Raw genomic sequence first — 16,042 nt, forward strand, 5'->3', positions numbered from 1 at the left:
GGATTTATAAATAGAGGAACCAACACTATCCAAACTAACTTCATTTGTGTGGCAAAGAATAGTAGAAAGAACACCAAGTGAGGTAGGATGATAACCACAACCAGAAACTAAAGAGAATGCTTAAAAAAAGAGTGGTCAATATTATCAAAAGCTACTGAAAGATCATATAAGAGGAGGACTGAAAAATGTCCGCCAGACTTATTGACACAATGTCATAGGAAATAACATTAGTGAGAGCCTTTTGTGCTCTCCCTCTAGCCCACTGTTGGGTATGAAGGCAGATCAGAGTGGGTTCAGAAGAGAATATTTCAATCCAGAGAGAGAAACTGCAAAACAAAAACATCAGGAAAAAAAGTCGAGAACACACGCATGAAATATTAATATCCTGAATGTTTGAGAAGAAAACTGAAAATAATTAACAAAATTAACGGCAATAATAAAACATCTGGGAAACAATCCAAGGTAAGAGATTTAGTGTTCTTTGCAATTTTCAATTGTTTTGGTATAAAACCCATCTTACTACTATTGGGATCTTTTCAATTAAAGGCTAAATTACATTTCTGCATGTTACTTCCCTCCAACTTCACAAATGAAGGGAATCCTATACAATCAAGTTCTCATTTCACAGATGAAGAGCCTCAGATAACAGGTTAGCAACTGTTTGGGGGGATACTAAGGGCAATCAGAAGTAGAGCTAGGAAATCAAACATCTTCCCCTCTGAAGTAAAAATGGTGGTCATTTCCTCTACCCAAACCCCTTTCTTAAAGATATGCCTACCCAAAGCTGCCAAATGGAATACTCTACAGTGACTTTATCCCCCCAATCATACCAATTAGAATGCAGTAGACATCTGGCCCTAGTTGGGCCAAACCCTCTAAATTGTGGCAGAGAACTAAGTCAGATCTTAGAAAGTGAGGGGTTGTATGATCACATAAACTCAAAGGCTAATGTGGGCATTTTTTTTAGCTGCCAGTAAGAGATTAGAGAGAAGCAGAAGTGAGAAACACGTAATCTCATCAGATATACAAACAGAATACAAGGGAATCTCAGCGTTAAATAGTTTTTTTTTCTTTCATTTTGTAAAGTGAATAGTATTAAAACGAGAGAGCAAGACAGAAAATATTAACTATTCATTTTACAAAATGAGAGGGAAAGGAAAAAACACTATTTAAACAGTGAGCACTTATACTCAATGAGCACAGTGAACATATGAGTAGGAAGAAACAAATCAGTGGAGCTGAGTTCTCAACTACCCCTTGCAGTATATACAACTCCACGGAGTGGAAGTCCACAGTTTAAAGATACAATATATATTTTTTATTCTCCAATAAAATAGTTGCAAGCCAACTATTTTACACAGTGACCAACCAAAAACCAACCACCTAATATTTTAGTATACTTTATGAAAAATAAAAGTCTTTTCAAAAATAATTTTGACTATGTGAATTAAATCTAGTCTATCATTACAAGAACCTGACCTCCATCTCAGAGGTAGCTCCTCAGTAAAGACTGACAACTTCCAGCTCTGACTGGTCATACTGAAGTTCCTGTAATTATACTCCAAAAGTTCCCTAGGAACTTTCAAATGCCCCTCCCTTTTTCTTTGAGCTAATTTGAGTAGTCTTCTGTTCCTTATACTCACATGTTCTCTCCTAATAATGCTGAAGCCTTTTCATGACCAAAAGTACAAAGAGTGAAAAGCAGTAAAGCACTGTGGTGAGGAATTTTAGAATCAGACTAGATCTCTACTCGAACCATGACTCCATTACCTAATATTCTGACTTTGGAAATGTCATTTAACCTCTCTGAATCCATTTTCTACACCTGTAAAATGGAGGTAACGCTACCTACATGTCATAATGCTTTTCTGAGAATGAGAATATGTATATTAAGTACTTAATACTGCGCTTGATATATACTGTTTAATCGCTAAGAGTAACAATTAGGGGAATTCCTACTGAACTCAATCCTTTTCATAGCTTTCTCCTATGCTCCATCAATTGCTCTTATTTACAAGATATTTTTGTGAAATTTTATAAACTTTATGCAAGTGAACAAATTTATTAACAAAGTATGATTTGTATGACTCATACACTGTTTCTTCTATCTTTTCTAGGCTCACAAAGTTAATTTATTATTCTTAGATCAGTTTTGGGGCCAAACAGTATTTCCAACAGTACCACATTAATCTGAAAGGTGTTCTGCATCCCTCCCACACACTAAAGTACTTTTCCTTCTGAAATGTATTTTAAAGAGTAGATCTAACTAAGTATCATTTAAGCAAAAGGCCTGTAAAGGTTAATAACTCATAGTCATGAAAATCACTCATAACAAATAAAATAACGTTGACATTATCTCTAACAGTTAAATACTATTTCCAGAATTTTTACATTTCAGAGATGAGTTTTACATACACTACTAAATAAAACCTTATTATCCAGTACTAATCTCTAATACCATCTCTAAGAATTACATAGAGTATTCTAGAGATATTTATACTTTCTGAGAGTTCGAGCCTTAAATCCTTTAGTAAATTAATATTTATATTTTTATTGGAACTTCAATAAACTGCATCTTAAAATAATCCTCAAATTTCATTTTATGTCAAATTCTCAAAGCCTTTTCTTATCTTGCTTTTTGTTAAAACTATCAAAAAGGAAAACTGATACTTTAAAACTTTCATATCTGCCTTTTGGTAAAGTTACGCTAGGCAAATAGAAATGACCACCTGAGCAACTGTCGGTAAACAGGTATTTTACATTTGTGTAGCAAGTGACAGCTTTCAAAACACTGTTAAACACGTTTGACTCAATTCTCGCAATTAAATGAGTCAACGTGGCAACTTTTATTCCCATTTTATAGAAATAAAATTCAAGGTCAGTGAAGTAACTATGAAAATTAGGACCTAAATCTTTACTTCTTGTAAATTAGGACCTAAATCTTTACTTCCATTTCATCACACTGCCTCTCACCTAGGTCATACAAGACAGTGGCTAAGTGGGATCTGAATGACAGTTATTGCCAAATGGAAAGAAAAGAGCATTAAAATGAGGTTGAGTGAATAAAACAGGAAAACTTTCAATCATATTTTGTACTTAAGGGGTTTTATATACAAATACTTAAGTTTTTGAGAATTTAATCAAAGAGAATGCTTGAGAGGTTATGAGGAAACACACACAGGCACTTTATTTGCAAATATCTGTGGGTGTATATGCAGCACTTTTTTCTTGCCTTAAAAATTCTGTTTGAGTCACAGTGGCAAATTATAACTTCTTTGAGAGGGGAAGAATTCTGCTCACAGTACGTCTTCGGGAAACGGTTTCACAATCCTTACCATATTTTATAAATAAACAGAGTTACAAAAAAAGGATTCCCTTTAGATAGAAATGATAATTTCTAAGAGCAACTCAGACTTTTCAAAAGCAAATAGAAAATTAAGCTACTTGGCTAAACATACATCTTTACTCACTTATAGATCTGTAAGACTTCTTATTTTGGCAAGACGGAAGAGCTTTAAAAAAAAAAGTAATGACACCCTTTCAAATAAAAAGAAAAGTGAACAACAGGAGAGGTGGATGGGAATGAAAGGCTCTGCAAGGTAGGTTCAGGCATGGTTTGAATTAGTAACATTTTCCCAAGATTAGTTTATTAACGGAGTAAACAGAGCATCCTGGTCAGAAGAGATGAAATCACAGACTTCTGGGATTCTCCTCAAAGTTAGAATTAATAAAGCATAACTTTTCTCTTAAAAAAATTTTCTCATCTTAAAAAAGATTAATAATTTGTCACTGTGACTCAAACAAAAGAACTAAAGCAGGAAATATGCCCCTAATATAACCTCCCCAAATTCATATACACACCCACACATGTATTATTCTTGAACTCAGGCAAGACATTTCTTTCTAGCTATATATTACCCAAAGGTCTATATTTGGTCCCAGAATTTAAAGTAATGTATGGTAAGTGCTGTCTATAGAAACTAGTATAATTAGTTTGTTTTCCACTCGCTTTCTGTATGCTGACAGTCTCTCATCACTTAAGCCTTAATATTTACCTGAACCTCCGAATTAGAGTCAACAGGTTGTAGTGAAAACCATGTTTCTTTGCCACTGTGGTTACACAAGTCTTCTTTTTTGATGGCTACTTTTCCTATAGGAAATAAAACAATACAAGGGAAACATATTTTGTATTATCATTAGCAGTGTTATGCCTAACACTTTACAGAAAATATTTAAAAATAATTTGTACCTATTGGTACTTCAGAAATCCATTTTTATACAGTATATTTCTTTTTTTCCTCATTAAACTTTTGTTTTAAAATTCTAGGACAGATTTTTGGTCAAGGTGTTTCCTACATTCTAGAGAATGAAATAGTGCCTCATTTCCCCTTGCCCCTTGGCAGAACCTTTTCTGGGTAATTTTCAATCAAGAGATTAGACAAAAACTCAGTTGTATTTACATGCAACTGCACTTTTTAGTACTTATTCAGGTTGACATTTTCACCTAGGATACATTCCATGTAAAAAGCAATGTACAATGGTAGTGTAAACTGATCCTTTCAATCCTTTAACACTGTGAATAAAACATATGTTCTATCTAGGCAAACGTATTTTCATTTATTAAGAGTTCATAAGTTCCAATTAAAAGAAAAACAATATCCCACATCACTAACAATATTGAAAATGGACTTGAAAATTATTGGAGATGAAAACAGTAATTTTAAAATCTGCTTTTATCATAACAATACAAACACTGCTTCTGCTGGCTTCAATGCAAACATACACACACACACACACAATCAAGGCAGTTCCCTAAAGAGTTTTTACCTCTTAGAGAAAGATACAGTACAATGAACAAAGCTGTATGAGAGGAAGAAACAGAAATGTTCTTATTATAATGAAGTATTTGCCATGTTGGTACAAAGCATTTCCTTCCTCAATTCAAGTTTTAAGAAGCAGACACATTTTTGCATATGACTGACAATTTATTCCAAGACTCTACAAAAAATCTTCAACAAAGGATATATAATAAAGTCAAAGTTCACTTTCTTTTATCAAATAAGAATTTTTACTTTAAGTGCCCTAATTATACTTCGTGCCCTTTCTCTTCTATCTTGGTCTCTTAGTTTCACATTTGAAAACTCCTAGAAAACAGTAAAAAAATTTCCTGTCAAGATATATCAATTTTTTGTGTATCAAGTGGAAAGGAAAGGCATGTCAAGAATACAAACCTAGAAAAATTTTCTTTAAAATTTTCTTTGGAATTAGGCAGCGGTGATGGTTGCACAAATCTGTGAATATATATACAATGTACGCACTGTAAATGTTAAAAGGGTGAGTTTCCTGGTATGTGAATTACACCTCAATAAAAAATTGTTAAAAAATTTAACCATATTAACATTTTAATAAGCTCATCTTCCTTTTCATGATCTGTAACTCAAACTACAAACACAATCTGTGTATGTGTAATTTTAAGGAAAATATTAAAATATACAGCTACAGATATTTTCTTTAGAGGGGCAAATGTATTAATATACAACCCAAATGAGAACTACTGAAAATTCATCAGCTGTATCCATTAACACATTAGCGTAATACATGTAAAATTTTAAAATTAATAAACTGGCCCTCATGATATGCACAAATGTTTCCAACTTTCTTTTAAATATAACTGGATGAAATCTAATGTAAAGGCCAAAATCTTCTTGTGAATATATGGAATTTATAATTCATCCAAATTTTGTTAAGAAATGTCACCAGGAAAATAATATATTTCAGCCTTTGTTGGTTGAATTCAAGATACAAAATGATGAGAAAACAAATTCTTCCAGTATCAAACATACAGACTAAAAGCCAAGTACAGGGGACGCCTGCGTGGCTCAGCTGATTAAGCGTCTGTCTTTGGCTCCAGTCATGATCTCAGGGTCCTGGGATCAAGCCCTGGGTTGGCATACCGGCTCAGCAAGGAGTCTGCTTCTCTCTCTCCCTCTCCCGCCCCTCCCCCCGCTTGTGCTTGCTTTCTCTTTTCTCAAATAAATAATATCTTTAAAATAAAATAATATAGCCAAGTACAGGATTTAGGCACTACCTTCAACACCCAAGGATTCTTTATATTGTTGAAAAAGTTTATTTATTTTTTATTTTTTTATTTTATTTTTTTTGTTGAAGAAGTTTAAGTTAAGAATCAAATCATACAAATCTACTGGTATGTTTTACCTATGGATTATATCCAATTCCTGGCAAATCAATACAATACCAGGAATGGCTTAGGATATGGAATTATGACAATGTATTAAATATTGCATGTTGGGCACCTGGGTCAGTGGCTCAGTTGATTAAGCGTCTACTTTCAGCTCAGATCATGATCCCAGGGTTCTGGGATTGAGTCTCACATTAGGCTCCCTGCTCAGTGAAGAGTCAGCTTCTCCCTCTCCCTACCACACTGGCTTGTGCTCTCAATCAAATAAATAAATAAAATCTTTTTTTAAAAAAGAAAAAAGTTATTTACTTCTTAAAATAAATAAACATCACATGTCACAAAGGATCCTGATTATCACGATTCTTTCAAGTGGTTCCATTTACCATTGATTCCACTCCAGATATAAACATTAAGACAATGTGTAACAGTCTGATACATACATATGCATACATGTAAATAGACAAAGAGATCTATATATCCTATAGGTGAAGTTCTTACATTTCAAGAACTCATTTTCCCCTTTAAGAATCTTGGTATCTATGCATCGTTTGTGTCTTCTCCCCAGAAAAGTATACAGATATTTTCTGGCATATAATTTTAAAAGATTTTACTCACCAACCAGAAACTCACTGGTAGATTCTGGTTGAGACCCCCCTTCTACAATTTCTAGGATTTTTAGATTTATACATAATTTATGAGCATGTACACAACAATATATGTGTGTGTGTATGTTTATAAGTATCACCTAAGCAAGCCCCTAACTTAAAAATGGGGTTTTTAAAAAGGTTTTTTTGGAATTTTACTGGTTTGATTGATTCACTTACCCATTCAACAAATAATCACAGTGGCATTGTGCTTCAAATGTTGATGTAATTTCCAGGCTCCCCTAACCAAAGTATATTTAACCAATAATGCTTCTAAAAACTAGAGTAGGAATCTACCTATTCCATTTATGACTCACAACTCAGATCACTGGATATTCATATTCTGTCATAGGTGCCTTCCCAAAAGAGAATCCTTTCTTAGTTCATAGGTAAAAATCCCTAGAAGCAAGTACCTTCTTCCTCCTATTTCATATCTTGTGCATCCATGGTACTCACTGTCAGGAAAGAGTTGAATGGTTCTTGTCTTCTCAGAGAGAAACCCTAGTCTTATTAGCTACATAAATTCTGTGCCTCTAAGGGACCCAAAGATTGTCTTAGTTTAGTGTTTAACTATTTTGAACAAAATTAACTCATTACTTTAGTGGCTATGAAATCAATCACCTCAAGAAGCAAAAACAAAAACAAAAATCTCCCAGGAACAAACTACACAACAATTTAAATACTATTTCATTTCCCCACTGTCCTGACAAAACTCATAGACAGAGAGAGCTTAGACCAAAAATACATACACAAACACACCAGATACTGTATTAGTTCCTTAAAATAAGACAAGGAGAGGAAACACAAAAAGAAATGAAGGAACTGTGGGCACAGAAACCATCTTTGCTTGTCTCTCTCTCTTAAAAAAAAAAAAAAAAAAAAGTATTCTCATCTTTCCAGCACCACTTCTAAGCAGCATTTTCTTGCCATCTGTAAAAACTGTGTTATATTTGAGCCCCATTTTTAGACACAACATATTCTTGGAAATTTCATCTTGATACAGATTACCAATTGGCAAATCTTGACAGTCCTGTTCCTATGTGGACACTAGTAGAAATGGCTGAAAGAGCAGATAAAAACAGTGACAACTGTAACTGCCTATACAGGATGAAAATGGACCAGAAGACTGAACAAATTCTGGCAGACAGTCAACAGCAATTCAGTCAATGGCAAAATTCTGATGCCTTAGTGCACAGAGTTTAGGTAGATACCTTTTGTTCTCTGTGGTAGACTGATATAACAATGATCTCCAATAAATTATACTTCCTTGGTCTACGCCACCATGGTCCCCTCCACCACAAACTCTAGGTTTGGCCATGTCACTTGTTTTCTCCAAATGGGACATCAGCAAATATGATACAAGTAGAATTTTAATAAGCACCTATTCAGTAGAGCTTAGTCTCTTAAAACCCCAAAACCATGTGGAAAGGAAGGCCCAGATAACAGCCAGCACCAGCCATCAGACAGAGGAGTCAGGCCATTTAGTCCAGTCAATCTCCCATATTACTTGGTGAGCCCAGCAGACGAACCACCCAGTTGAGCACAGCCCAAACTGACAACACTGAGGATCATGGCCAAATATGTGGTTCATGTATTAAGCCACCAAGTACTAGAATGATTTGTTATGTAGTGATAGATAACTGATACCTATGAAAAAGGATATGGAAGTATAGTCCTAGGCAATTTTTAAACAGTAGGTTTGACTTCAGAGCTAAATGCCAGCAGAAATTATAAATCAAAGAGTTGGAAAAGACCTTAGCAATATTAAACTCAGTCTTATTTTTTTTTAAAGATTTTATTTATTTATTCATGAGAAACAGAGAGAGAGGCAGAGACATAGGCAGAGAGAGAAGTGAGACTCCATCCCAGGACTCCAGGATCATGCCCTGAGCCAAAGTCAGATGCTCAACTGCTGAGCCACCCAGGTGTCCGTAAACTCAGTCTTATTTTATAGATAAACCAGGCCTAAGAAGGTAAAGTGATATGTTCAAGGTCACACAGCTAGTAAGCGACAGAATCATGAATGAAATTCATGTTTCCAATACCCCAGTGAAATTCTCTTATAATATTCTGAATTGAGGGAAAAGAAAAAAGTTGCAAAAGTCTACTAAAATAACCATAGTTTAGTTGTTTGAGAGTGTCTCTCTCAAACTAAAATACCTAGGAAATACACATAAAAAGATAAAATGTATGTTTTAATTTTCATATTATGATTCTCACTGGATATGGAAATACATTCTTACTTAAAGCTTTTCCCCTAACTTTTCTTTCCTTTTAAGAGAAGACACTACAGTTAATATATCATATATTATGACTTTTAAAACCTTGATTTTGCTACTCCCTATCTTTTTATAGCATAGTTCCTAGGTCTCAAGTTTTTAACTGATCCATAATTGAGTTATGTGCACTAACTACCTGACATATGAAGATGCCTAATATAAAATATGATGCCCCATATTGATAAGTTATCATTTCTAGGAAGGGGAAGTAGTCAGTGGTCAAAATTAGGATTATCTGTAATATCAATTTTTTAAAAAATTTAAGATTTTATTTATTTATTTATTCATGAGAGACACAGGTAGAAGGAGAAGCAGGCTCCCTGTGGGAAGCCCGATGCAGAACTCAATCCCAGGACTCCAAGATCATATCCTGAGCCAAAGGCAGACACTCAACCACTGGCCACCTAAGAGTCCCTCAATTAAAAATTTTCTTTAAAAAGAAAAAATTCATATACTACTTATACAATTAAAAATAAACAAACAAGCTCTTAAAATTATATTTGACCAAGAGCACCTGGGTGCTCAGTGTCTTACGCATCTGCCTTGGGCTCAGGTCATGATCCCAGTGTCCTGGGTAGTGTCTCGAGATGTGCTCCCTGCTCAGGGGGGAGTCTGCTTCTCTCTCTCCCTCTGCCCCTCCTTCCAGCTCATGCTTTTCTCTCTCAAATATATAAAATCTTTAAAAAGCAACAAAAAAAACCCCCCAAAACTATATTTGACCAGTACACATTCTCACATGTTAAGTTTGAAAGATGGTTCTCTCAATTCTAGTTCAAATTTCATTTCCAGAAAATGTTATAGCACTATTTAATCTACAACTTGGCAACCAAGAGTTATAAAATACTTGACTGAACTCAATTTTCAATAGCTCAAATTATTTTTAGAAAGCAGCAACCCAACTGTATGAGTTAATGACAAGAAATATGTCGAAATATAAAAACGGGGGGGCTCAGCGTTTTAGCGCCGCCTTCGGTCCAGGGAGTGATCCTGGAGACCCGGGATGGAGTCCCACATCAGGCTCCCTGCGTGGAGCCTGCTTCTCCCTCTGCCTGTGTCTCTGCCTCTCTCTCTGTGTGTGTGTGTCTCTCATGAATAAATAAATCTTAAAAAATATATTTAAAAACATAAAAATTCAAAAATGAAAACCATTTTCCAACTTTAAATTAAAGGGTACACACATATTGAGTTTAATAATAATTCTTAGGTGCAAAAGGAAAAAAAAACCTGTCACTAAATGTAGAAATTTTCTCTCTTAACAAAAATAAACTGATTTGCAAACAAAAGTTCTCACACCAAGTTATGGCTTTCTGATACCACTCCACAAAGAATAAATTGTCTTTTACTTAAAATTTTTTTGTTTAAAGTACAACTGACTTTTATTTTAAAAACAAAAAGCAAAGCACAGGAGAACTTTTGGAAATTGTAAACTTCAATGAAAGGCCTTTTCAATAAATACTGTATGATGACTAAAATATTATGTGTAAATAATGAAAATTACAAAACATTTTCTTAAGAAGACATGATACCAATTAGAGACACACACGGTCTCAAGGCTCGCTCATAAATCACCAAGAGCCTTTATCCAATTTTAGCCTGCTCTACCTCTCTCTCTAGTTGTTGACATTAGAAGATCTCTTGGCCTCCAGAGATATGAATCTCTCCTATCTCTCTTCCTACCTTCCTCATAAACTTTATCAATCCTCACTGAAGCCTCATTTTCCCAGCATTGTTCTATTAGCTACCAGGGCAATTTCATTCCTTCCAGCAGAGGCTTCCATTAATGCTAATGACTCTCAAATTCGCCTCTCTGACTCTTCTCTCTAAGCCTTCGATCTGTATTTCCAACAGTCAACCAACATGTCCACCAATATGTTCCCTGGGTAATACAAGTTTAACTTGTTTGAAGTCAAAGTCATCCTCCTCTCCTCTTCCCATCCTCCACTCAAAACTGAATGGTCCTGCTGTGTTCTTTATCTCAGTTAATGACAGACATAGAAACATTTTTAACTCTTTCCTATCTCATGTCCCTTTATCCCCTTATAGTCCCTAAATCTTACTTACAGCTCCTCCAGTGAAGTACATTCCCTCATTTGCATTCCCACTGCTATTGCCCTTTGAATCTCATTTGATAATAGCCTCCCTGACTCTAATCTCTCTAAACTATAAACTGTATATATGTAAAATGCATATATATGTACTTTAAAAGAATATATACGATTACATATAACTACATATATATATATATATATATATATATATATATATATATATATATATACATTTCATATATATAATCTATAGACACTCAGTTTGGACTTTGGTAGTTACTGCTGTAGGCCCAGACAGTTGTTAAACTACAAAAGTATTCATGTATATATAGTTAAATGTAATTTTTAAAAGCCTTCTCATTCTTAAAAGACTCAACAATGTCTACAAGATAAAGTCCAAATTCCTTAGCACAGCTTTTAGGCTCCATCACAACTTTATACTCCCAGTTTTATACTCCCAGTTTTCACTTCTGCTGCTCTCTTCCTAAGTAATTTATATATTCTGACAGATACACCACAAACATGATTTATTTTTTCTCCTCTAATTCTGCTAATCCCCAATACCTGGAAATTTCTTCCTTTTCCTACCTAGGCAGTCTGTTAATCCTCCACCAAACAAGATTACCTGTTCTCTATGCTCCCAAGTACTCTGTTCAGACCTCCAGCACAGATCCAATTATAACAAATTAGAGTACTAGTGTGCCTCTCTGATAGCCTGGGAATAACATGAGTCTTACTCATTTTATTATTCCCATCCTTTGTATGCCACACAGATGTGTTTGTAAATGGTTTAATTGAATTGAGGATGGGGCCTCAAGGGTGATTCATAATTGAGGGTTTTCTAGAAAGAGAAGAGTCCACATACAAATAAAGAAGTCAGAAGAAGACATACAGCTAGGAGAACACAGTCATTAAATTGTATTTTCCTTGGCTTTCAACAAGTTGAATAAGCAATCAAGAGTCAAATATGACACAGAGGCAGATAAGGATTCAATACTAGAAAAAATGCCTTTTGTGGCAAAGAAAAAGTATTTGTTATGTATGTAGCTGACAAAGTTAACATATTTAACAAATAAGTAGGTATAAGAATAAGTAAACCTATCCAAATGAAAAATGAGCATAAGAATAAAAAACTAGTTCATAGGAAAAAAAGACTAATAAACATATGAAAAATTCCTTAAATTCACTGATAATCAGAAAAATACAAGCTAAAAAATATTATTTTTCACTTATCAAATTGGGAAAAATTTTTTTCAATGCTAATATCTAAGAATAACCAGGGTATGGTGAAATAATTATGCCCATGCCATGTTTGGGGGAATTTAAACTAGCACAGTATTGCTAAGGGGGCCAATGTAAAAAACATAGAGAAAAGAAATTTTTAAAAATATTCATACCCTTTAACTCAATATTTTCACTTCTAGGAATTTATTCTAAGAAGAAAAGACATGTAAAAATGTATACAAGAAGGATGTTTATAGCAACACCATTAAAAGCACCTAAAATCTGAAAATATAAATGTTCACCAACAACGAAGTAGTTAATACATTTCTTTACAAAGGATATTATTTAACAAATATTTTTGAAAAACACTTTATGACAGGAGAAAATGATCATTTAAAAAAATTAAAAAAAAAAAAGAAAACGATCATTAGATGAAAAAGAGGAAAAAACCGAATAGTGCAGGACGCCTGGGTGGCTCAATAGTTGAGTGTCAGCCTTTGGTTCAGAGCATGATCCTGGGGTCCTGGGATCAAGTTCCACATCGGGCTCCCCACAGGGAGCCTGCTTCTCTCTCTATGTCTCTGCCTCTATGTCTCTCACAAATAAATAAATAAAATCTTAATTTAAAAAACCTGAATAGTGCAATGTAATAATATAAATGCATATAATAAAGAATGAAAAGAAATATGTCAATTATTAACTATAGTTATTCCTGTGCACAATCACTACCAGTCACTAAGAACATGCAATAGTTTTATAATTAAATATATATTGTTTTTAAAGGTTATTTAATTTCCTCTAAATTGACTCTGGCAAACTTCAAAAAAGGTTGTCAGAAAAACGTAGAAGCAAGATTACAAAGATTTAAAAAGAAAGATGTAGTAAAGCAGGAAACGGATACAACTCATTTGTTAATGAGTTCAGTAGCAAAAGTAGAAACAAACTACGTGGTAGTTAAGAGGACAAAGTTAAACAAAGCTTAATCATTTAGATTGTGGAAAACCAGCGCATATTTCAAAAAAAGAAATATGAAAAGAGAGAAGAGACAGATGGAGATGATGAAATTCATGATACTAATAACTGAAAGGATAATACATGTAAATTATTGACCTCTTCCTGTTATTAAAATATAGACATTGGAGCAAAGACCATGAATGTGACACATGTGTGCCCATTTAGCTTTGTTCTACTCCATGCCCACAGATCACATCCCAGCCTTTGACAATTATTTAAGAAACAGGAGTGCTTGGGTGGCTCAATCAGTTAAGTGTCTCCCTTCGGCTCAGGTCCTAATCCCACGGTCCTTCTCCCTCTCTCTGTCCCTCCCCCTGCTTGTATTCTCTCTCTCGTGAATAAATAAAATCTTTCAAAAAGAAAAAAAAAAAAAGAAAGAAAGAAAAGAAAGAAACAGAGTTAATGGCCCCCAACATAGCCAGAGAGACAAACACACATTTAGATTAAAGCAAGTTATTACTTCTATTATAAAAACTTGAAAAATAAGTGTTCTTTGGGGGATCAAATACTGTGATCTTTGTAGAAAAACATTCTTTAGGGGCACCTGGGTGGCTCAGTCGGTCAAGCATCTGCTTTCAGCTCAGGTCATGATCCCAAGGTCGCTATATCAAACCCTGCTTTGGACTCCCTGCTCTACAGTGAGTCTGCCTTTTCCCTCTGCCTGCCAATCCCCCTGCTTTTGCGCTCTGTCAAAGAAATAAATAAAATCTCTTTTAAAAAAAAAAAACAACATTCTTTGAACCATTCAGCAAATACTTCCCAAACATTTACTAAGACACTTCCAAAGTGTTACTGAAGCTGAGCATATAAATTAAAAATAAGCATCACAAATGAACTTGAAGACTAGAGAAAAAGCTTAGAAATGTTGAGAATATATTATTCTGTTATTTTCAATATTTTATACTTAGATAAAGAATGAGTACAAAGACCAATGCTGTGATTAAAGATAATTATGAATAGTACATACCTATACGAAGATCTCTTTGTAAAACATTCTTATCATAAACATAGAAAGACAAATACTGGAAAGTTCTTGGAATCTCAAAGTAAAATTCTTCACTGAAAAATGGGCTAGAGAGAAAAGAGGAAAACTCATTAAATTTAAATTTGACAGTGTTCTCACATAGTATTTTCAATAAAATAAAAACACCATAGGTAAAAGTTTTGAAAGCTCCAAAATTATTCTCTATGCTAAGTTTCAATTAAATCCTGTACAAACCAAGGTGAATTCTGAGAGGACCTCAACTGCCTAGTTGAGCTCTGAACAGCTTTCCAGGAGTCCTAAAGACAGAAGATTCAGTTACTGCCTGTAGTCATGTTCACTTAAGGTGGACACAAATGAGAGTTCAGGACAGTGTCGTTCACACCATCATTATCTCAGAAATATGTATAGCTATATTAATCACAATATGTAACACAAATGGGTAATATTACATAAAGCATTATTTTAAAATATTTTTTAAAAATTAAAATAGGTTTTGTTTTTGATTAAGATTTTATTTGAGAGAGAGAGAGAGAGAGAGAGAGGGCACGCACACACGAGCAGGAGAAGCAGAGGGAGAAAGGAAGGGAGAAGCAGACTCCCTGCCAAGCAGGGAGCCCAGGATCATGACCTGAGCCAAAGGCAGAGGCCTAACTGAATGAGCTTCCCAAAACAGGTTTAAAAAAAAAAAACAACAGGTTGTTTTTTTTAAAAAAAGATTTTATTTATCTATTCATGAGACACACAGAGAGAGGCAAAGACATAGGCAGAGGGAGAAGCAGGTTCCCTGCAGAGAGAGCTGGATGCAGGACTCAATCCCAGGACCTGGGATCGTAACCCGAGCCTAAGGCAGATGCTCAACCACTGAATCACCCAGGCACCCCAAAACCCAGGTTTTTTTTTTTTTTTTTTAAAAGAGCTTTATTAGGGTATAAGCTACATATAACAAAATCAATTTAAATGACTGGGATGCCTCGGTGGTTCAGTCAGTTGAGTATCCAACTCTCAGTTTCTGCTTGGGGCATGAACTCCATGTCATGATATCAGCCCTGAATAGGGCTCAGGAGCTGGGTGTGGAGTCTGCTTAAGAGTTTCTCTTTCCTTCTCCCTTTGTCTCTCCGCTTGTTTGTGCGTTATGTGTGCTCTGTCACTAAAACAAATAAATATATATTTTTAAAGATTTTATTTATGTATTCATGAGAGACACAAAGAGAGAGAGGCAGAGACACAGGCAAACAGAGAAGTAGGCTCCATGCAGGGAGCCCGATGTGGGACTTGATCCTGGGACTCCAGGGTCACGCCCTGGGCCAAAGGCACGTGCTAAACCTCTGAACCACCCAGGGATCCCCACAAATAAATATTTTTAAAAATTAAAGTATAGAGGTTAATGATTTGTGTTCCCTCCATTCCAATCAAGATATAATAACATTTCTATCTTCCCATAAAATTCCCCATATACTCCCCTGTAGTTACCCCACCATATCTACCACAGACAACCAGTGATCTGATTTCTACTATATAGATCTGCCAAAGAATTTCATATAAATGGAATTAAGTAGCATGTACTCTTGTGCCTAGCTTCTTTCACTCAGCTTAATAACTATGAGATTTTTCCATTTTGTTGTATAAAATAAGTAGGTCATTTGTTTCAA

The 16,042-nt window shown here is 34.7% G+C and overlaps 1 protein-coding gene across 3 annotated transcripts in view; it reads right to left on the minus strand.

Moving 5' to 3' along the window:
• The window catches only part of RASA2 (RAS p21 protein activator 2), a 144,460-nt gene that overhangs the window by 77,778 nt on the left and 50,640 nt on the right, over positions 1 to 16,042 (minus strand). For all 3 annotated transcript variants that reach the window (XM_072792477.1, XM_072792476.1, XM_072792475.1), the window contains 2 exons: positions 14,376 to 14,479; positions 4,056 to 4,150 (listed from right to left, as the gene is read on the minus strand). In XM_072792477.1, coding sequence (XP_072648578.1) covers positions 4,056 to 4,150; positions 14,376 to 14,479 — 199 coding nt within the window. The remainder of the gene's footprint in view (positions 1 to 4,055; positions 4,151 to 14,375; positions 14,480 to 16,042) is intronic.

This window comes from Canis lupus, chromosome 22, assembly GCF_048164855.1.
Source record: "Canis lupus baileyi chromosome 22, mCanLup2.hap1, whole genome shotgun sequence".
Lineage (NCBI taxonomy): Eukaryota > Metazoa > Chordata > Mammalia > Carnivora > Canidae > Canis > Canis lupus.